Source organism: Salvia hispanica, chromosome 5, assembly GCF_029641045.1.
Source record: "Salvia hispanica isolate PSC_SH4W2 chromosome 5, Shi_PSC_v1, whole genome shotgun sequence".
Taxonomy (NCBI): Eukaryota; Viridiplantae; Streptophyta; class Magnoliopsida; order Lamiales; family Lamiaceae; genus Salvia; species Salvia hispanica.
Window position 1 is genome coordinate 3,676,552 of NC_142696.1, and position 24,569 is coordinate 3,701,120.

At 37.1% G+C, this 24,569-nt stretch overlaps 1 protein-coding gene and 2 pseudogenes across 2 annotated transcripts; 1 reads left to right on the forward strand and 2 right to left on the reverse strand.

The window, feature by feature from the left end:
• Positions 1-710: 710 nt before the first annotated feature.
• Positions 711-6,977, reverse strand: LOC125188919 (uncharacterized; annotated as a pseudogene). Its single transcript, XR_016130810.1, has 7 exons — positions 6,599-6,977; positions 5,288-6,258; positions 5,039-5,193; positions 3,731-3,767; positions 2,675-2,736; positions 2,474-2,561; positions 711-1,394 (listed from the first exon to the last, which is right to left on the reverse strand). The product of XR_016130810.1 is annotated as an uncharacterized LOC125188919 (transcript).
• A 2,488-nt stretch (positions 6,978-9,465) lies between these two features.
• On the reverse strand, positions 9,466-11,746 carry LOC125190876 (alpha-farnesene synthase-like). Its single transcript, XM_048088291.2, has 7 exons — positions 11,585-11,746; positions 11,231-11,480; positions 10,856-11,153; positions 10,568-10,786; positions 10,341-10,482; positions 10,013-10,258; positions 9,466-9,926 (listed from the first exon to the last, which is right to left on the reverse strand). The coding sequence occupies exons 1-7, from the start codon at positions 11,687-11,689 to the stop codon at positions 9,612-9,614; spliced, it is 1,575 nt and encodes a 524-aa protein (XP_047944248.1). The 5' UTR covers positions 11,690-11,746; the 3' UTR covers positions 9,466-9,611.
• Positions 11,747-12,844: 1,098 nt separating this feature from the next.
• On the forward strand, positions 12,845-14,840 carry LOC125189986 (uncharacterized; annotated as a pseudogene).
• Positions 14,841-24,569: the final 9,729 nt, after the last annotated feature.

A 24,569-nucleotide genomic window follows, 5' to 3' on the forward strand; every position in this document is an offset into this window, starting at 1 on the left:
GTTGAACTAATAATTAAATTTAAGCCTGAGATTTGGTTTAATCAAAGAAAAAGGTTTTGCCGCTATTACAAAAGTAGTTTGCACGATTACATGATTTGGTATAATTAAGTCAATTTATGTTTTTTCAAATATAACAGTAGAAACAATATTTGGTATGAATGGTATTAGAAATGAACCACTCACCCCTTAAACAGCCTAAGAGGGAAGGTTATCCATCCTTATATAGAAGAGATAGGATCATCACCAAGCCGATGTGGGACAAGATATTAGAATTTTAACACGCCCACTCACGCGTGGGCCGGAATGACACATCGGACTTCCATCACGTGGGTAGGCAAGAGAAGAGATAAAGAAAATAAACTCCATCATCGACTTGGGCCCGCTCTGATACCATATTAGAAATGAGTCACTCACCCCTTAAAATGCCTCATAAGAGGGAGGGTTATCCATCCTTATATAGAAGAGATAGGATACCAAGCCGATGTGGGACAAGATATTAGAATTTTAACAAATGGGCCACAAAAATATGACTTTGGGTCACTAATGTGGTAGCCCACCCAGCCAATCTGTAATTATATCAAACTGGCCGGTAAATTCTTGATCTGTAATAATATATCACAATGATATGTTATGTATTTTTTTTTTGGAGATGGGATGGCTGAGTCAATTTTCTATAACCAAATATCTGAATTCGAAGAAATACCAATGAATTACGAGAAGCATATTTGTATTATTTAGACAAAATTTCAATTTACAAAGCAAAAACAATGATAATGAGCACAAGTTGGTTGACCATAGTGTTGTAATTTGTGATGGACACAACATAAAAACAATGTGGTTCTCAAGTCCTTGGTCTTCTTCCAAGGGCAAGCATCTGGCTAGATGTTGCACACCTCCAGATTTGTTGAATTCTTCCAAATTGTGCTCACGAAAAGTGCCTTGCTCAACGTAAAGCTTCAAGCATGTGACCTTCCTCCCACCACCTCTTCATCTCAACTTCAGTAACCATTGATCTGAGGCCTTGGTGTTGGACCGGTTAGTCTGGAAAAAGGCATCTGGTTGCGACCAGTGCCAGATAGTCGTTCAGCGCTAGTGGGATCTGATACTGATTTTGAGAAGGCCTGGGCCAGCTCAACTGCAGATGCTTCTTTGCCATGTCGTATGGGGGCATCACTTGGTGCTGGCTTGTCATGCTCAATAGGTTTTCGCCAAGTCTCTGGGGATGGAGCCCTGTCCTGTAGCTGTTTCAGTTGCTGATTCCGGTTCTTCTCAGCTTCCTTATTATTTCTCCGAATTTCGTTTTGCCTGTTCCTCCTATGTGAATCGCTTCTCTCAACATCCAGCTGGTTTTCTCGCCTGTTAGAGTATTTAGACATCCTTTGATCGGAAGGAATCTGATACGAGTTGGAGGGTCTACAAAAGGGGGAATCGCCAAGTCATGTGGCCAACCGAGTCAGAGGAAAACGAGGAAGAATGAAGAAGCACCAGTTGGAAAAGGCGCGCACCAATCTCGGCATTAGTTAGGAGTTTTAAATTTCAAATTGAAGTTGTTGCAGATTCTGTTAAGTTGTTGCTGATTTCTCTCTATTGTAAGTCTATATATTGAAGTTCCAAAATAACGAGAAGCATCTTGGGAATTTGATATTGAACGATCGTAGTATCGTAGGCCTCCGCGTGAGGATTTCTCTTTTGCTGTGTATTTCCTTTTCTTCAAATAAAGCCGAGAGTTCCTTATAATTGTGTTACAGTTCATAAATCAATATCATTACTGGTGAAGGAGTTTATTTCTCCTCCGCTAGACTTTTGAGCATTTCTCGTGCTCCCTTGTCAGTCGGGCACCTTTACTCTATCAATTTAGTCCCAATCCCGAAACTCGCTCATTCGTCGTATTACATTGAATATTGAGTTCATCGACCATGGTAGTCAATGTCTCTATTCTCTTGTCCAGATCTCCGGCGACCTTCTCTAACCCATCAAGTCGCGTGTCCGTATTACGCGTATTAACCACGTTCACCGCACCAAATTGATAGAGTAAAGGTGCCCGACTGACAAGGGAGCACGAGAAATGCTCAAAAGTCTAGCGGAGGAGAAATAAACTCCTTCACCAGTAATGATATTGATTTATGAACTGTAACACAATTATAAGGAACTCTCGGCTTTATTTGAAGAAAAGGAAATAGACAGCAAAAGAGAAATCCTCACGCGGAGGCCTACGATACTACGATCGTCCAATATCAAATTCCCAAGATGCTTCTCGTCATTTTGGAACTTCAATATATAGACTTACAATAGAGAGAAATCAGCAACAACTTAACAGAATCTGCAACAACTTCAATTTGAAATTTAAAACTCCTAACTACTGCCTAGATTGGTGCGTGCCTTTTCCAACTGGCGCTTCTTCATTCTTCCTCGTTTTCCTCTGACTCGGTTGGCCACATGACTTGGCGATTCCCCCTTTTGTAGACCCTCCAACTCGTATCAGAATCCCTTCAAATTTTTCGCTGTAACGTGCAGAAGATCCATGCATGAGGGCATCACCCTTTGGAGAAACTTCCTTCACCCTATAAAGTGTAATAAATGTAAACAAGATACGAATCATTTTCATGATTGCCTGAATATCAAGTGCCTCCAGACTGTTAATAACATCCAAAGCTGCATACAAGTAACTGAATACCTCAACGCAGGTTGACCCTCGTAGTTGTTTAAGTCATCTTCAACCCCGCGTGCCTTAAGAACCTGTCACAATGCCAACAATTCTTAACTAAAGAAAAGGCAATAGTAGCTTCGAAACAATATGAACTGATTAGATGACATAACTCATGAAATCAACACGTTGTTAAAGGAACCAGACTAACTGATATTGAGACCATGTGACATGAACCAATTTGTATCATACAATAAGAAAAGAGAAAATAGTCAAATACACCCAGAGCAATGACGATTCTTTAATTTCTAATGTTCCTGCGTTTGAAGCATTGAGATACATAATTTTATAAATAGTTCTTACTTCCAATTATTTAAGAGTCAAAAGTTCCATCTTGAACTTCGTCATATCGAGCGTACAATGTCTTCTTTTTTGATGTGGTATTGCATATGTTTTTTATTGCATTATAAGTCGACACACTTAATGAGTAATACATTACTAATTCAATTACTCGACCAAAAAAAATGCCTAAAAATCAATTTATGATTCAGAATAGGATGGATTCAAGCAAAGGTATGTACTCCACTCCTCGCCAAAATGACTACTTACGACTTTCCATCCAAAAAAAGGAAGTGAGAAAAAGGCTACAATACCAAGAAATTTTTGAATGGTTCAAATGTTTTTTTCAGTTCTATCTTTCCATAATACAGCCATATATATTTATAATTGTTTCTAATGTACAAGTAACTTTATTTACATAAAAGTACAGATAGACAAAGATTAGTAGACATAGACGTACCTAAAGTAGAGTGTGCATACCTGAAGATTTAGAGGACTGGTAAAAGCAAAACAAATACTGTTCCTAATTCATTTTTAAATCGATTGAAACAATTAGGTCTTTTTACACGAAATAACCTATCAGACTTATTGTAGGGAATAATGAAGGTTGTATTTGACCCTTTTCCAAATATAGAAGTTACCAATCCTCTAGAACGTAGAGATGCAAACATTCGAAGGTGGGCCAATAATTAACTTAAGCTGCAAGGAATAAATAAGCTTTCTGCAATCATGTAAAAGTGAACTCACCAATTCCCGGTGGCGAGCTTCCCCAAAAACAGTCCCTCTAGAATAACAAGACAATGAAGATATATATTAGAAGGTATATCTCCTATTGGAGATAAGGACGATTTGAATAGAAATATACAGACAGGGATAAAGTTGTGGTAGAAACAAAATAAGTGCAGCTAGTTTAACCAGTTTATTTCAGTTCAAACTCCAATTTCCATTTTAGTTGGACCAAACAGACTTGTGTATAGTGTTATACAGGTTGGCCATTAAACAATGAGCAATGTGAAACAAGGGATTTAAGGAAACCATACATTTTCTGGCTGGTCTAATGTAGCTTATCCAAAAAATACTAACAAGCTTTCAAATAAACAAGGATCATCAAGATACAGCTACAATTCAGTTTGGAGCTTCATGAAATGGCAATACTAACAAATTGCTGCATATAACTCTCTCATAATCGTCACCCTCAAAAAAATAACTAAAATCAGGCTCATTACAAAATGAAGAGTATATTAAAATCCCTCTGTGGTCTGTGCCATAAAAAATGTCTCAAAAAAATGAGGCGCAGAAAATAAGGAATGCTGTTTAGGCCCCACTTATTTTATCATCGTTTATAAGTAAAGGAAATGAGAAGAGAGAAAACTAAAAATGCTTTAACCAAAAAGTGAGACATAAAGTGGTGGTAGTGTGGGTATTTCCGTTTTTGGGCTTAGACATTATAAATGGGACAACCCAAAACAACGGAACTGAGACATAAGTAATGGGGCAGATGGAATTTAGAATTTAAGAAGTGTAAGAAAATCAGATAAAGATGCTGATTCTCATGATGTGACTTCTGGGTGCAAAATCCATGAAAATAAACCTGGTATGAAACCACCAATCAACTAAAATTGCCAACCTTATGTCAATAGGCAATATTGAATTTGTGTATAAGTCTTAATCCTGAATTTTATCTGCCACCCACAACCTATAAAGAAACAGAAATGCCACCCACCATAACAAGCGACACTATCATAGCCAGAACATTATGCTTTTTATTGAGCCTGTAAATGGGGATTTAATCAAACTACAGCCGTACACAATCAACCCCAGATCAGCGTGCATGCTTCAGATGTGAATTATGCTCAATGGTTCATAAATTCCATTAATCTCTCTATATAACAACAGCACAGAATTACTAGAAAGATATTGACTATGAATAAGGTATCTTGGGACAGATCTGATAGTCAAATAGATATCTCCATAGACGATTCGACAAAAAAAATGGATATTTGATAAACATACCAAAGAAAATTCCAAAAGAAAAAAAAAATACAAACTATGAACCTTTTGGCTTCTTTGATTCCTTCAAGTTGCTCATGAGATTGTGATCTTGGTGTTAAATTCAGTTTTGGGCTCTCTGGAGCTTGATCACCAACAGTAGGAATTTTAACTTCATATTTATCCTCCATATGGAGATTATCACTAGTATGCTCATATCTCTGCACTCAAAAAGAACTGCACTGATGAAGCTAAAATACAAAGAAGTGGTATAAAATATTTGAATAAGATCTACGCCTTTTTTCACAAATTTACCTGCTGGTGATCACTTGGTGATTCTATGTTCTCCAATGGTTTTGATCTTGGAAGTAATTTAAGCTTTGGTCTTTCTGATGACTGGAAACCATTAGCAGTAGCAGCAGTGTATTTCTCTTTTGAATCCACACGTATTGCAGATATAGACCTCTCATAAGATTGAGGTAACTCCTTTCCATCACCATGAATCCCATCTCCGAATGTTAGACTTCTTTCAGCATGCATTACCAAACCATTGTCTTGATAGTCAGAGTCAGCAACCACATCGAACCTATTGTAGAACTATACTCAAACTTCCCCTCGGTTTCGGGACGTCCTAAAAATGCAACATCTTTTCGAGGATTACTTTGTTGTTCTCCACTGGCCAGATGAGACCTTCTCGAGAGCACTGGCATGGGCTAACTTTGTCTCGGCATCTGGAGCTGACCATGCAGCAGCTACAGGCTCTTTCATGCTTGAAGTCTCCTTCCTTATCCCCCAGGCATTTGGATGTGATCCAGCTACTGCTTGGCCAGCATTGCCACCAACAACTGGATAACTTGAAACATAACTGCGGCTACCACTTAAAGATTGATTGCTGGACTTTGAATTATGCACTTCAACAACCCTCCTGCATAAGAGGCACCAGTAGAGCTAGTTGATAGTTGAGATACAGGAATTGAAGGACTACTACCACCTCTAGCACCAGATATAGTATTATCAGTCTTATGCTCCGTCATGCGACTAGATTGAGCACGAAAGCTTCCGTCTGCAACTGTTTGGCGAGGGCCTGAAACACATCTAAAGGCTTGCGCTCATCCTCATCAAAATTACGACCTATATGGGAACTATGACTTAGAAATGGAGATTTTTCATCAAGGGTCCCAGCTGAGCCAGCAGATGCTGGCCGCAACCTATGTTCAGACCTTCCTGCTGAGTTACCCCATGACATCTGCCTATCAAATCCACCACGATCAAGGGGCCTCACAGTCCTGTCAAAGTGTTATGTATGAGATAATTGACTACCTTATTTACCATTGTACCTCACACGATTTAGTCAAGTTACACAATCATAACAGCACACCAAATAGTGAGATCAAAACCAAAGCCCCGTTGAAGACTGCACACCAGAAACTTAAATTTTTTCTTAAACAATTCTAATAATGGCACACATAAGCGTAAAGAAAATAAATCAACCGTAAAGAAAAGCAATCATAAGCGTCTACTTGAGATAGGTTGTGAAAGTCCAAGAAGATTTAGAAGACAAAGATATATACATTTCGAAAATAAATTGTAGATATGAAAATAAATTAACGCTAGAAGCAGACTCACACGCCTGGTGCAGAGGGGAGAGGGAGATCGGAAGGAATGGAACCGCCATGAAAATCCTTGAGCGTCATCGTTGCCTTCTTCGACATTTCCCCTCACTTTCGGTCCCCAAAAGTATCGAATTAATGGGTTTGTATTAGTATATACACCTATTTGTGATATACTCCTTCGATTTGGAGAATGAATCTCTATAAATTGAATTTTAACTTTTTTTAATGACAAGAAGAAAAAATCCGGGAACCGATATTTCTGTGACGAAATCGACAGATAGAAGATTTATTGAAAGATTGAAGGTGATGATTTAGGGGTCAAATTTAGCTCGCTTCGGAGAGTTGTACTTTTCAGTTTTAGCGAGTCTTCCCCCTTATTGCAGTGTTGTACTACCTTGCAGAGCACTGTGTCTTATCTTCCTTTCATTCGGTCGTTAACAAAGTTATAGTTAGATCATAAATATGATTAGTGATAAAATGGAAACTTATATATTTTACAAATTCAAAATTCTGTTTCTAACACAGTTTTAATATAATGTAAAATTTTAAGATTTTAATGTCAACACAGTATCAACACAATATCAACACAGCATCAATCATTAACTACCGTTGAAATTCTGTTGACATTTTTCTGTTGATGCTTTTTTGTGATCTGTTGACATTTTTTAATGATCCAGATTATAGTTTTGAGTTTGTAAAATATTTAGAGTTTTCATTTGATCACATTTTTGATAAATATAATATCATCACTTAAGTAAAAATTTTAATTAGTATTCCCTCCGCCCACATAATTTTACCCAATATTCTATTTTGGGCCGTCCTACATAATTTTACTCATTTCACTTTTATCAATTTTGGTAGTGGACCTCATATTCGACTAACTCATTCCTACTCACATTTTATTATAAAACTAATACTTTAAAAGCATGACCCACATTCCACCAACTATTTCAACTCACTTTTTATTACATTTCTTAAAACCCGTGTCAAATTATGTGGGACAGATGGAGTACTTCCCCCACCCTTCGTATTTTCTCTTTTGAGATAGGACGATTGAATAATGGTTTCTACATTTCTTCTTACTGGGAAGCAAATCAAAAAATTCGCATAATAAGAAAAGCTTGAAAATCGATAGTCTTTAGAAAATGATACAAATGTAGTTGCCACGGAACTTATCTTTTTTGTCCATATTTTTAGAATAGTGCCATAAAAAAATTGTATACCCAGAAAATAAAGATAAGCAATTTGGACAAAAAGGATAAAACAAAATTGCATAATATCCTCTGCTGAATAAGAAAATGCTCCATTTGTTATCGAACTCGAGAAGAAAAAAGGCGTTTTATTCTCTAGTTTACTACTCGAGACAATTTTGTTGTTGCTCAGTACTAGTACTCAGTTGATTGATTAGTTGATGATGGACTATAAAAGACTAGCCTACAATATGAAATTCAAACATTGTCAAACTCGATAAGAAGAAAAACTAATTTATCACGACGTACTTACTATTCTAGTTGATTTTGTTACGGCTCAGTATCCAGTTACTACCTCCGTCCCCCAAAATTTGCTACACTTTGACCCGACACGGGTTTTAAGAAATGTAATGGAAAGTGAATTGAAAAAGTTGGTGGGATGTGGGTCATACTTTTAAAGTATTAGTTTTATAATTAAATGTGAGTAGGAATGAGTTAGTGGAATATGGGGTCCACTACCAAAAATGGTAAAAGTGAAGTGTATCAAATTTTCAGGGACGAACCAAAATAGTAATATGTATTAAATTTTCAGGGACAGAGGTAGTATTTATTAGTTGATGGCCCACGATATATGAAATTCTTATATCGACAGATCCTTAGACTATTTTATGTGACCATTCAACATTCATGACAATATTATTAATTAGTATACTTATTTGATTTAATTTTACTTCATATTATTCATTATTTTTATTTTGTAAGTATAAAAGAAAAAAAATTAAGGAGACACCCATTGTCAAACTCAAGAAGAAGAAAGACGTCTTTTTATCACTACTCTACTTGATTTTGTTAGTGCTCAATACTCAGTGATTTATTAGTTGATGGACTACAAAAAAATGTTCATATACTTACACTATTTTATGTGACCATTCAACATTCATAACAATATTATTAATTAGTATTTGATTGGGTTTTACTTAATATTATTAATTATTTTTATTAAAGCAAAGACTAGATATCATTTTTATGCGAAAGTGAAAGATCGGGTACTATTTATATAGTTCACTTTATTTTTAAAGCGGGGAAGTCTGAGTGACAAAATTACTTGAGTGTACAAAACTACACAAATGTCCTCAATGGCTTTGAGATTATTTCGAACAAAAAACATGTCAAAAAAGTGAAAAAGGAATAAATATTTGATATCCCTTATGTTTAGGGATCTTAAATGATATTTTTAAAGTCTATAGATTAAAAATGTGCAAACTCCATGAATGAGAGACTATTTGTGTACTAGTTTACTCTTCATTTAAACCTATATAAGTGTGACTCATATTCCACTAAATTTTTTTTCACCCATTTTTTTAATATTTCTTAAAATCCATGCTAAAAAGAAATGAGACGCCAAATGCTGAGGGAGGGAATACATCTTGTATGTATTAATTCAATACACTAATTTATGTTAAATTTATCTAAAAAATAGTCTTATATTTTCATTTAGCAATGTACATCAAAATTAATGTTTATCAATTTGTAGCAAGTTTTTTCTTTCTAACGAGGTTTTTCTCATTTTTTTTACTAATATTTCAATCACTTTTTCTTTATTACTTTCTTTATCAATTTTGTATTAAAATTCGTACTGTCCACAAATAAGATTATTTTTTTAAATAGAAGTAATATAATTAAAAAAATATATCGGACAAATAATATCAAGTATGAGATGCAACTGTGGCACGTTTTAAATGATAGCTAAACATAATTTAAAAATTATGTCACGATGGACTCGAACCCAAGATCATCGACTACTAGACCAACACACGTACCAACTTCTAACACTTTTTAATTAGTTGGTCTAGACAGAGAGAGGTGCATTGGCTTAATCAAGCAGGATAAGACTTGTTCTTTGGTCTCTCGATCTTGAACCCCAAAACCGTCTCCATTCTGATAAATGAAATTAGCAACTCTTGCTGTGTTCACTACATGTCTCAACATGCCCTGCTGTGGACGTGGACACCTCATCATAATCCCATTCATTCTCTTCCATGAATCCGTTATCAGCTCTCTAATATGCCCCCGAGCTTCTTCCTCTCCCACATTCGCCTCTCTCATGTGGCACACGATTGACGACGGCGAATCACCTCTCTCCAATTCAGCCTATCATCATTATTTAATTAAGTTATAGCCATAGGGAAATTAATTAATTAAGAGAAAATATGAATATATATAGAATGATGAGTTACCTTAGAAGTTCCTTGATCATTGCATAGCCGGATAATGAGGGAGGCATGGTGGATTATTTCTTGGTTGTTATCGAAGGCGGCAACGGTCTCATCCATGTCGTGGCCAGCACCGAGCAGCGCATGAAGAGAGAGCACCAGGCCGGACGATGATACCCACCCATTCTCCAGATATTTTACAAGAGATGGAGATTCGCCATTCCACAGCCACTTTGCTTCCACAAGCAATGCTTTGCAAAATCCTATCCACTGTTTAATTGTCACGAAATTAATTAGCATAATAATAAGAATAATGATATGATGATTTCATTTCATCTTCACAAACACACACCACTTTCTTCAAATGAGGTAAAACCGAGGTCCAGCCTTTTTCCTTTTGGATTTCAAGATCAATGTCATTGGCAGTATCATACAGCATCCAAAAGCATCTCTTTAAGGCTTCTGGCAGCTGATGAATTTCACTTGGGTCCCACCTATAAATGGCACATCTAGTATGTTAATTAAATCCTTAGTGAAAATTAGCTAGTAGTTTGTGACAGCTAATTAATTATAACTTGCCTTTCTACTGCAATTGAGAACTGTTCCAGTTCATCCATGGAGCCATAAATGTCATACACATCATCAATGATTAGTACCAACAAGATGGCTTTTGTGAGCCATTTCCTAAGGCTTCCATGCTGTGGTTCATAAGCAACGCCCACAGCCCACAAAAAGCTTTCCACCACTCGATCTCTCGAGAAGGTTAGAACTTCCAACAACCCCAGATTCCTCCACCATCTGCTTAATTAAATACACTTGTTAATAGTACTAGCAATGTTATTTTTATTTTTGTTCAAGCAATGTTACCTTATAATGTCCTTGAGATCATTCTGGTGCTGGAGTTGAATGGTGTTAAAGCTGAGTCCAGCCAAGCAGTGAATGACTGAATTGTTATTTTCATGCATGTAACTTCTTACGTTAAACCATCTCACATTCCGATGACAAATGGAAAATTTCTTAGCAGCAAAGGCTTTTGCTCTATCGAACAGAGATTCACTGTCCACGCCCAGATGGGACGCTTCGAATATTTCAAGCCTCGCCTTGTCGTCCCATTGCACGCCTCTGGTTACCTTCTCCTCTGCATCTAATAACTGCAGTATTCCATCTGTAGTTTTTTGTGCATTATATTAAATAAAATAAGTTTGCAACAAATTCACATTTTATATGAAGAACTCTTCTCACCTTGTGAAACATGATAGCCATGGTGCCTTAGAATCCTGAAATACAACGCAGCAGAGTATGGATCGGCATCCATGCTCGCGCACGCCATCTCCTTTACGGACTTACTGATCTCTTCCTCGAAGTAATGGGAAAGAGCCAGTTTGTCAATCAAATCTATCAGCTCCAGCTTGTGCAATGGATCTCTCAACTCGCGAAACTCGCTGCAAACTTGGTCTTTTAGAGTCTCTGCTTCACTTTGGTGCTCCTCCAACTGATCATTAAATCATAAGTAACCAGTTCATCATTTACAAAAGGAAAAAAAAAAAGAAAAATAGTGTAATATTGTTGGAAGTGGAATAGTAAATCAGTACTGACATGGAATGTAGTAGTAAGCGATTGTAAGTGGTCGTAGTTCCAAATGTTGGGCTTGTAATTAGCTGTCCGCCTGGGAAGATTTGCAGCTGCAGTTACCATATTCATCAGGATGTATTTGCTTCTCACTTTAGCTTAATTTTTTTACTTTGGAAAACACTGCTAGATATATTTTCTCGGATCGATATATTTATAGAAAGTGAAGAGGGCTATTTCTACTCAACAGAAAAACTCCTCTTTTCGGAAAAAGTAACATGACGTATGCAAAATAGAACTGTATACACATGTTTTTAAACAGTGACATGTTTCCACATGGATAAACTCATTTCTTTATTTAATTTATTGTGGGCCCATATACAGCATTATGTAAAATAGATAAACATGTACACGCAATCCACACATATACATTCCCTTTTTCTAGTTATAATGCAAAATATTATTTTTATTTTGCATCTTTTCTTTTATTTAAACGTTAAAAATATTATGAAATATTAAAATATTATATACTCCATCTGTCCCCCATTAATTGACACCAGTTGACTTGACACGAGTTTTAAAAAATATAGTGAAAAGTAGATGGAAAAAGTTAGTGGAATGCGAGTACTACTTTTATGTTCTATAATAAAATGTGAGTGTAAATAGGTGTTAATTCTTTTTTTGTTCTAGGATACATTAGCCATTCCATCTTAATAGTGGACTTTATTTAGCTTCCCAGTTTGGGAAAAACGCATGAGGATCATACGTCTTCCGTTAGTGAAACGCATGAGCGTCATGCGTTTTACTGAAAAACGTATAAGGATTATGCGTTTTTGAATTTTTAAATATTTTTATTGAATTCTCTAAGACGCATAAGGGACATGCGTCTCTATTTTGAACATAAATCACGAGAGACAGAGGCAGGATACTTTTTTGCGCGAAAGATGAGAGAAAAAAAGAGGCAGCGCGATTTTGAGCCAATTTCCGGCGATTTCTTCCATTTGTCGTTATATTTTGGTAAGTTTATCTCTTACTCTTAATTAGTGAATAATATTGTTCGATTAGGTTGGTTTTTCCTGATTTATTAAATTAGGGTTTAGGAAAAAATTGTCCCTAAATTTTGTATTTGTTATATTTTCTTATGCAGAAACCATGCAAATAATTGTGAGTTTGTATTGGGATGGTAAAATAGTTCAACTTCCACACTTGGGTATTTGTTATGATCCACCTCGGGCAAGAGGCTCCATTATATTGAATTCGTGCGTTTCGTATTCTGAATTAGTTGCAATGATATGTGGTGCAATGAGAACAGATATGAATCAACACGTCATTCAAATATCATGGAGACATTGTCTAGTCTTTGCATCCAGTATGAGTTATACATGTACTGAGATTTACGCTGGAGTTTATGTTCAACGAGGCTCAAAATTCTACTCGTTGTATTGAATTGTTTGTTGAGTATTCACCTGTGAGAAGTTCAGAAATCACACCAGCTGTTGATTATGGCGCTGTTGATTGTGGTATTGGATCATCGGCGAGGGTTGAACATGTGAGCTCTGATCGTGATATGAATGTTGCAGATGTTGTTAATGTTGGTGTTGGAATGAATAACGACTTAGATGTTGCAGATACCCTTGATGATAATACTCGAATTGTACGAGATAATGATGAACCATTGTCGCTAGCAACATCTGAGGCAGATGCTAGTCTAAGTGACGATTTTCCTGGTGATGATGATGAGATAGTGGTATGTAAACCCGTTGTGCAAGGTGAACAACCACTTCCAAAATACGTTCCCAAGGGGATGAAATTCTTTCGCACATTACCAAGTGGTCCTTCTGAGGTACCCGATAAAGTTGGTAATGAACACAACAACATGTACTGGGATGAGAGACATCCATATCGAATTGCAATGTGAACAAAATTTGACTCCAAGCTGCATGTGAAGACGGCTATGACTATGTGCAGTTTGTGGCATCAAAGGCAGCTCAAGGTCGTTGAGAGCAAGTTAAGAAGGTGGCATGCTGTATGCAAATTTCCAGCTGGAATGACAAAAGATGGGATAGCTATTATCACTGAGACCGACACTGAAAAAGCGAATGAATGTTCGTGGGAAGTTTCTGTTACACAAAGGGCCCATGATGATCTTTGGGAAATTAGGAAGTGGGTGAGACGGCATGTTTGTGAATGTCATCGTGTGAATAGAGAATATGCTAACTTTTCATCAGCGATGATTGCTCTGTGTATACGACATCAAGTACAAGAAGATGTTGCTTTCAGGGCCTCGAACATGAAAACCTATATTTATGAAAGATTCAACGTGGTAATCAGTTACAAGAAGGCATGGTATGCACGAACAAAGGCTTTAGAGATTGTCTTTGGTGGATGGGATGAATCATTCAAACAGTTACCAAGCTACATGCTTGAACTGCAGTCACAGAATCCAGGCACAATTGTTGAGTGGAAGCACAACGAGCTGTTGAGTCACGGACATAAAAAGGTGTTTAGTTATGTTTTCTGGGAATTTGGGGCTGCTATACATGCTTTTCAGCTGGCCCAACCGGTTTTAACAATTGACGAGACTCACCTCCGAGGAAGATTTAAATGTAAATTGCTTGTTGCTTGTGGTTTTGATGCTAACAAAAAATGCTTGCCTATTGCATATGCTGTTGTTGATGAGGAAACTGGCGACAGTTGGACATGGTTCTTGAAACATGTAAGAATTCATGTGGTGAAATACCAGAGGGAGATGTGCATCATATCGGATAATCATAAAGGAATCTTCAAGGCTATGGATTCTGATGAATGAAAAAAGGAGCCGAAATGTCACCACAAATTTTGTTTGATCCATGTGAGGAAAAATATCTTGCAGAAGTGCAAGGGTCCTATTGTGAAAAGCATGGTGTGGGCATTGGGTGCTACAACTCAAGAGTGTAAATATAAGAGAAGGCGGCGTGCACTATATGAGGAAAGCCCTGATGCGATATGACAACTGAATAGGGCCGGAAAAGAAAATTGGTCTCTCTGTTACGATGATGGACTTAAATGGGGGGTTACCTCAACAAATATGTCGGAGTGCTACAACAATGTGTTGAGGGGTGTAAGAGAGTTTCCAATTAGAGCTTTGATTGATCTCACATTTTGGAGAACAGTGGAATGGTGGGCACAAAAGAAGACAAAAATACAGCACACCGAAGTTCGGTTAACACCGTGGGCGAGTGACAAACTTGCTGAGAATGATGCCAAGGGGCAAAAACATGACATTTCTTTCCCATGCCCGTAGCTGCAAAAGAACCATAGGTCCACCCAAATCTTTCTTCTGCTTGCCTATGGAAGCCTCGCATAAATAATGATACAGATAAGACAAAGCGGCACTACCCCAACTAATAGTAGCCACCTCGTCTGGATCCACCAAGGCATTCAACCACATGAAGGGGACCTTGCATCCCGTGGTGTCTGGTAATATAAGTCCTCCTAACAAAATTAGCGCATGTATGCGTGCCCTTTGAATATATACACAAGTAGGTAGCCCATCATCCAAAGGTATCGTCGCCTGGTTGATTAGAGATGTCATCAACATACCCCCTTGCTTCGTTTCTATACTTGTATCGGGTATCCATCCCAACAGATCTCGACACATGCTGGGCCAATCAACATACCCAACAACCGGAGAATCACGGCCAGTGAAAACGCGACCATTTGCTCTCAAGCCCCATGGGTTTTGAACATCTGTAATGTCACAGTAGCCTCTCCAATTGGTAGGTGGAAAGTGTGAGTCTCTGGCATCCATCACTCAATCAAGGCAGCAATAAGCTCATTATCGATTTTCATCGGCTTCTTACACTCCAACACACCGCTAAACCCAAATACGCCAAGCCATTGCCTCACATTGTCATGCATTTCCACTTCCTAAACCTTAGTTTCTGTCCGACGAACTCTAAAACTATGCTTTGTGCCATCTACCAACAATGTATTCGCAATGTGCTTGTGTTGATAATAGAGCACTGACGTATCCTCGGGTCCATAAAATAATTGTTCTCCAGTACTTGAAGATGTCATCTACTTCAACATATTCACAAAACAAGAATTATAAACTTATCTATTTCATGGGGCCAGAAATAAAGGTAAAAGGTAAACACATTACCACATACAAATAGAAAATTCAGTTCCATAATTCAACAAATTCACTAATCTTGTTTTATAATAGTGTTTTAATCTATATTATTAGACATCACAAAAATTACTCAATCTAATCAACCCAATAAAGGTAAATACAAGCTTCATTTCAACCCACATTCTCATCTTCCCCCAATAACAAACTAAATCACAACACCAAGCATCACAAACACATCAAAAACCATATAAAAGAATGAATTTCACTATTACAATACATTCAAAACAACAAAACAACAAAACATAGACCTAAATTGAACAATTTAGTTATAAACCCTAACTCACGAATTTGGGGAAAAACCTACACAAAATATGCAACAAACAACGAATAAGGGAGTAATGTTGAAGGATTGAAGAAAACTTACCAATATATCGCCGGAAAATCACCGGAAATTGGCTTGAAATCGCGCTGCCTCTTTTTTTTCTCTCCTCTTTCGCTCAGAATGGTATTCTGCCTCTGTCTTTCATGATTTATGTTCAAAATAGAGACGCATGTCCCTTATGCGTCTTAGGGAAAGACGCATGAGGGTCATGCGTCTTTTAATAAAAATATTTAAAAATTCAAAAACGCATAATCCTTATGCGTTTTTCAGTAAAACACATCATCCTCATGCGTTTCATTAACGGAAGACCTCATGCGTCTTTCCCAAACTGGGAAGCTAAATAAAGTCCAGTATTAAGATGGAATGGCTAATGTATCCTAGAACCAAAAAAGAATTAACCTGTGTAAATAGTTAGTGGAATGTGAAGTAAGGGTGTCAATTAATTGGGACGGACGAAAAAGAAAACTAGTGCCAATTAATGGGGGATGGAGGGAGACTATATATACATATATGCATATTAAAATACTTAGAGTAACGGCCAAATGTGATCCTAAACATATTGCATTTTTACTATTTTAGTCCTAGAAATTACGTTTTGAATTATTTGGTCCCATACATTTGAAATCAGGCCAGACTCAGTCTAAAACGGACGGCACCGTGAAAAAATAAACGGTCAACTGCAGATTAGTCGATTTTGACCCATTTATGAATTTTAATTACGAAATTTAATTTTTTTAGAAAAATAAAAAAGTATTATTCTTAAAAAAACTAAATACAAAAACCCTTCACTCTTTCTTATTTTGTTTTCCTGCCGCTTCTCCTTCTTCTTCACCGCCACCACCACCCCCACTCCTGCCCCTCCGGCGACGCCACCACCCTTCATGCGCTTCACCAAGCCTTCATCGAATTGAACAAACAAATAAAGAAGGAAACAAGCAAAGAAATAGGAAAATATGGGCAAGAAAAAAACAACTTTCATAATCCAACCAAGTAGAGCAAACAATACCAGGAGATCGGTCATAGATATCAGGGGCGTGGCTGAAAATCTCAGGTTGCGTTTGGTACACGAAATTGGAGGTGTGGAATTGGAATTGAAACCTTCAATTCCAAATTAGTGTTTGGTATTATAAAAATTCTTGGATTTGGAATTGAATTCCAATTCCAAACCCTCAAATTCCACAATTTGAATTCCATATAAAAAATAGTGGAATTCCAAAATATTCACACACACACACACACACTTCACACACTACACAGATTTCACATATTTACACATTTCACACACTACACACACTTCACACACTACACTTCATATATTTCACACACTACACACACTTCACATACTGCACACACTTCACACACTACACAGACTTCACACCTACACACACTTCAAAAAACTACACAATTTCACACGCTTCACATACTTCACACATTTCACACACTACACACAGTTCACACATTTCACACACCACACATTTGAACTGTGTGTAGTGTGTTTAGTGTGTATAGTGTGTGCAGTGTGTGTAGTGTGTGTAATGTGTGAAATGTAGTATGTGCAGTGTGTGAAATGTGTGAAGTGTGTGTAGTGTGTGAACTATGTGAAATGGTGTAGTTTGTGTAGTGTGTGTAGTGTGTGAAATGTGTGAAGTGTGTGTAGTATGTGAAATGTGTGTAGTGTGTGAATTTTGTGAATTGTGTGAAGTGTGTGAAATATGTGAAATGTGTGTAGTGTGTGACATATGTGAAGTGTATGTAGTGTGTGAAATTGTGTAGTATGTGAAGTGTATGTAGTGTGTGAAATGTGTGTAATGTGTGACGTGTGTGTAGTGTGTGAATTGTGTGAAGTGTGTGAAATATGTGTAGTGTGTGACATATGTGAAGTGTATGTAGTGTATGAAATTGTGTAGTGTGTGAAGTGTGTGTAGTGTGTGAAATGTGTGAAGTGTGTGTAGTGTGTGTAATATGTGAAGTGTGTGTAGTGTATGTATATTGACCAAACATGTCAATTCAATTTCATATCAATTCTTCATTTTACCTAACATAGGATTTGGAATTGAATTCCTTCCAATTCAATCCCATAGAATTCAAATTCCAATTCAATTCCAATTTCGTATACCAAACGGAGCCTCAATGAATTTGGATTTCGATGTGTTGAATCGGAGCTCTACTTCGTCGAGCTGCGACTCAGTTCCGTAAATGGCCTCAAGAGACTTGTAAATGGGCACGGGCAGGTCATCGTGTCTCGCCATTGATTGGGTGAGCTCGGAGCTCCGGCAACCGCCCGATTATCTCAAACCGGAAAGATTAAGAACCGGAATAGAAGAAGAACCGGAGAAACGGCGTACTCGACTGGCTGGAACTTGGCTCTGTCGCCTCCGGAGATCACAACATAGGCGCAGGGGTTGCGGCGGGAGAATGAAGAGGATGAGTCCTTGTAGTGCTTTCTTCTGTGCGATGGTCGAGAGAGCGACTACATGGAAATGGATAGGTTCGATCTTCTGCTATTTTGAGTTCAGCTTTCGGTGGCGGCGCCGGGGTAGTAGAACCGACAGGGAAGAACAACAAAAGAGAGAAGTTTTTTAAGAATAATAATTTTTTATTTAAAAATAAATCATTATTAAAATGCTTAAATTGGTCAAAATCGACTAAATATAAGTTGATCATTTATTTTTTACTCTGCCGTCCATTTTGGACTAAGTCCGACTCGATTTTAAATGTATAGGACCAAATAATTCAAAACGTAATGACTATGACCAAAATCGTTCTCGTCTTTTAATACAACAGAGGAACCATTTCCGAGAATGATGGCATTCTGACACATAGCTTTGTTGATCCCATTTTTAATGTAGTACTCCGTACGTACTATTCAAGATGTCCACCTTTCATTTTTAGTTTATATCACTTAAGATATCCACTTTCCATATTTGGAAACAAATTCATCAATCCCCTCCCTCATTAAAACACCCAACTAGTAGTACCTTTCTATACTTCTCTAAATAATTCTTCCTAAAACATCGTACCACTCAAGATTGTGGACATCATGAGTGGAACGGAGTTATTAGTATTCTATTTATTGACTTATTTAATACTCTCTCCGTCCATGTAAAATAGGCCACCATCATTTTCTGCACTCGTTTTGAAAAAATGATAATAAATAGTTAAAGTAGAGAGAAATAAAAGTAAGAGAGGGAATAATATAGACAAGAGACTTATCTACGTTATTCTCTCTTGTACTTTACTTTCTCTCCACTTTAACTATTTATTATCACTTTTTCAAAACGAGTATAGAAAATAAAAATGCTCTATTTTTCGTGGACGGAGGGAGTATATATCTAATGGAAAAGTATCAAATTAGTAAGTAAAACAAGGAATTATATTTATTTTTAATCACTTGTTTACACTGAAAATTTGTATTTATATTTTTATCTTTTTAGGTTGGAACCGATATAAACTTTCGTCCATCTTTTAATTAAAGGGTATATATTTTTCAGATAGAAAATAAGAAGAAAAGGCTGATATTTCCCGTGAACTTTAAAAGTTGCACGAAAAATCACAAACTTTGTCGGGTTGTGCAAATTTCCTGAGTGACCCGACCCTGAAATTTTCCGGCATTAACTTATCTTATGTAGCAGCCGGAACACAAAACTACGTCGTTTTGTGTTATGCTAAAAAAAAATTTCTATTAAAAAATCGCATATTTTAATACATATTTATCTGGAGGGAAAAAATTAGGATTTCTATCTTCACCAAGCGAGAAATCGCTGTGATCTCTGTAAAAAATCGCGCTAATCTGCATCGAGAGAACATCACCATCCGAAAATCACCATCCAGACAATTTCGACAAAAACGAAGTTAGATTTCTTGAAAGTCAGATTCGATTTTGGGTTTATTTCGAATTGCATTGATTCGAATTAGGGTTTATTTCGAATTGCATTGATTTTACTTTTATGGAAATTGATTTAGGGTTCTATTTTGAATTGTGGGTTCAAATCGATTTGGGATTCTATTCGAATTGTGAGTTCAAATCAATTTAGGGTTATATTCAGTTTGTCACCTGACTGAAATCGATGTAAGGTTTTATTCGATTTGTATGTTTATTCTTGGTCTTGCATTTATTCTTGTAACCATGGAGGAGGCACATTATTATTGATTTAATTGGATTTGGAGCATCTCATGTGTGGGATATGTATTTTTAATGAGGTAATTCATGCCAAATTGCCAATTATACATACTTGCTCGACTTTACCATGAGATTAATCATGTACTCATATTTCTAGACAAAACATGATGCAGTTTTTCAAACACTTGATTTTTAAATTTCATTACATACGCTTACGCTTGTGTTGTCTGATTTTATTGAGCTTGAGAATAATTTTTTTCTCTCTTTTTTGTGTTTTGTGTTTTGTGGTTATCATTTTTGTGTGTAGGATGTCCACATCGTCGTGTAATATGAGCCATGGGAGTTGGCCAAGACCAGAAGTCGTGGTTTGTAATCATGGAATTGAAACTCAACTTGTAACATCGAAGACGGATGCAAATCCTGGACGACGTTTCTATCGGTGCTATATTTGGAAGGAGGACGACTGCAAGTTCTTCTGCTGGATTGATCCATCTTGTCACCGAATCAAGAGAACAACATCCAAAAATCATTGCAAGCGAGAGTTGCTATGCATGATATGCTAACAGAGAAAGTTCGTTCCAAAGAGGTTGAATTGGAGTCACTCCAAATAGTGGCTGAAAATTTGTGTCGACAGAATCGGAACTTGAAGTATGCCATTTTGTGTTTATGTGTTGTGGTGTGTTTCTTATCTAGACTATAATAGTCCAGATTATGTAATAGTCTAATGTATGTCACCAATGTCTAGGTTTTTACATTGAAGTTCTAATGTGTCCCCAATTTTATCTTCATTGTAGACTTTATGAAATTTTCAATGCAGATGCAGTGTTAACTTAATTTATTTATCCTTCTTGTTCATGTGTTCTTTATTAATTCACTGCTCAACAGATTAGATTTATGTTTGTCTAAATTGTATCATCAATGGTGTTGTAAGCATGGAGATGTATGCATTCATTAAGTGAGTCAGATCTCAAGCGCATAATCCTCTTCATCCAGATTGCTCGACCAGGAATAGGCAATTCCATGTTTTTATTTTTCAGTTTGTTTTGCTTTAGGAAGTTGACATTTTAGTTCAGAATGAGGAAAGGAAAAAATAATATAATCTCCATAACTGAGGCAGATGTTTACCTGCTTGTATTCTTGACCAACAAACCAAACTTGCAAAGTGGTAGATGATAGGAATATATCTCCAAATGTCTCAAATTGTTACCAAAACAAACAAAATAGCTCAAAATGTAAACAAAACACACCAAATATCTCCAAATGTCTCAAATTGTCACCAAAATAAACCAAATAGTTCAAAATATCAACAAAACACACCAAATATCTCCAAATGTCTCAAATTGTCACCAAAACAAGCCAAATAGCTCAAAATGAAAAAACAAACAAAGAACATCTTCATGACACATCTCTAGGTTGCACTTTGTTGAGTATAGACTACTCCATCCGGGTTTGCTATACTCGGTCCAGCTCCAGCACTCTCTCTTCATCTACCCCTCCGTCGAACCGTGGTAGTGCCACTATGTGGCGTCTTGCGAGGCCTTCCCCTTTTTTACTGATAAAATTTGAATCAGTTCACAATATATTAGAACAAAACTCAAATCAATGTATTAAAGTCAAACAAAAACCGACCTTTGGTTGCTCTAGCAGACGAACAATCTCATTCTTGCAGGTCCTAGAGTTATGGCCTTCTTGGAAACAGTTTTGGCAAGTCATCACACATATCTTCCTTAGCCTGTTTGGTCTGTCCAGATCCTTCTCAAATGGGTCCCTCCTCCTAACCTTCTTAAGTCTACCAGGCATCTTTCTCACAGGTGGTGGGGTGACAGGATAAACTTCAGCAACAGGCCATAGTTTCTCCCCATTCACTGCTGGCAAGTCATACCCATAAGCCAACTTATACTTGCTCACTTAAAAGTATTGGTTGACATATTCATCGTCATCCTCCTTCAGAAAGTTAATAGCAGCAATACCATGCAAACAAGGGATGCCCGTTATATCCCACTTCCTACAACCACAATGTCTTTTTGAAGGAGTCACTACAAATCTATCATCGAAGTGAGTAACCTCGAAATTTCCCCCTAATGCAGGTATTATCGTACAGTTTCTGCTCTCATATACCATTGCATTGATTTTTTTTTTTTTGGACAAACGGTTGAACTACTCCCAGCAGATGCAATCTCGACAGCCTTTCTATACAACCTCTCCATAAGCGTTGTTCTTATCTCCTCAAGCATTTCTATTATGTGTTTATTTCTAGCCTCCAAAATGTACGCATTGAAACACTCACATACATTGTTCAGAATAGAATCAGAGCATTGTGTTGTGGTGAGGAATGCCTTACAGAATTTGCTTGGGTTCTTGGCCATTAAATCGGCAAATGCTTGCCCATCCTCACTCTTTAATTCCTTGCATGCCAAGGCATACTCTTGCCTGTATGTGCTTCTAACCAACTTCCGAAAAAGCTGCTTCAGTTTAGGACCTTTGGACTTTCTTCCAATTTGGCATATATGTGTCTGGCACAATTTCTATGCTCAGCTAATGGGATAAGCTCCTTAACCGCATTCTCAATCGCCTACAATCATAAATATTCTTGTAAGTTTAATTTAAGTATTTAGTGAATGCACAAGTAAAGTGTCAGTTTAGTTTATACCTTTTGCTGATCACTAATGATAGTAATTCCAACTCCTTCACCCAAGTTCAGCTCTTGCACTAAAATGTTAATGAACCAAGTCCAGCAAACCTCGTTCTCAACTTCAACTATTGCCCAAGCTATAGGATACATTTGATTATTCCCATAAGTTCGTACTGCAGATAACAAAATGCCACCTAGGTAAGTCTTCAAGAATGCCCCATCTAGTCCAATCATCCTCCTACACCCCTCCTTGAAACCTCTTCGCAACCCACTAAATCCAATGCACATTGCCTTGAACACAGCACCTACTTCCACATGTAGCTCAAACCTACCTTCTTTGTCAGCTCTACTCAACTCAAGTACATACCTCCTCAACTTGGCATAATGATCTTTAACAGATCCTGTCAACAGATCAATAGCTTTTCGTCTTGAATGGTATAGCTTCCACGTTATAGCCTTAACAACATACCTCTGCATCAAATCCCTACCTAAGTCTTTACAACTCATATTTGGTTTAAGCTTAAAGACATGAAAGTATTTTCTAGCAATCCAATTTGATGTAGCAATTTTATTCCTCATAGAATTAGGACAAGTGTGAACCCCTTCCTGATTTTTTTTATTAAAAATACACCAGTTTTTCTCACTTTACTCCCAGATATCATCCATTCACAAGGACTTTGGCAACCTGCTTGAAGTTCCTCCTTACTTGCTCTTTTAAAATGAATTTGACATCCATTCAACACTGCATTATAGTGCGTCTCTAGCCTGGTGTCCATCAATAAATCCCATACCAGCACTGAATGTAAGAAGCTTATGATCACATTTTGGATCATACATCACTTTGGCATGTCGCTGTCTAGTTCGTCTCCCTTCATCTTCAAAGTCAGTGGAGTCAGAATAAATATCATCCTCTTCAGAATTTTCATATTCAGACACATACTCAATCCTCTGTCCTCCATTGAGTATACCGTGGAACATCTCATCAGTTATTACAAAGGGCTTCTTTCTCTCTTTCATCTTCCTTCTGCATTCCTCATATTCTTCATCCTTAGAGACTAGTTCATCGGCTCCCATTTCATCATCGGTCTCCTCATCACTTGATGGTATAAAACTGTCATCACTTGAACTTTCATAATCTTCCCCAAAAACCTCGTCAGCTGATCTAGCTCCCTCCCCTCAGTACATTTAACTACCCTCTGACTAGCTCGCCTCTTAGTAGACTTAACTATCCTCTCACTACCTTGCTTCTCAGTAGACTTAGCCACCCTCTCAATGCCACTTCTATCAAAAGATATAGCAGTGGAAGTTCTAATTTTTCTCCATTGATTCATTCACATTTTTCTCCACATTTTTTTCAATCACACTCTTACCCTTGCTCATAGAAGTGGAAGTTCTAATTTTTTTGGCAGACTCAAAGTTGCTCTTTTCAACCACACTCTTGCTACTATTCACAGTTTCAGCCTTTTTCACCACCTTCTCTCCCACATGTTCACTACCCATGCCTTCAGTAGACTTTCTCCCATCAACAACATATATACTACACATTCTGTTAAAACTATCTCTTAGAGTAGTAGATAACATCTCCATCACCTCCTTATCACTTTTTATATCCACATGGGTTGCTGACATAGGATTCACAAAGGTGAGTCTACCCCATGTGTCAATTCCTATTTTATTCAATTCTTCAACTAAGTCAAAATACCCAAATCTATTTGTGTCTAGATCACTTGCTTGTGCTATTCCACCACCAATATATTTCTGAAA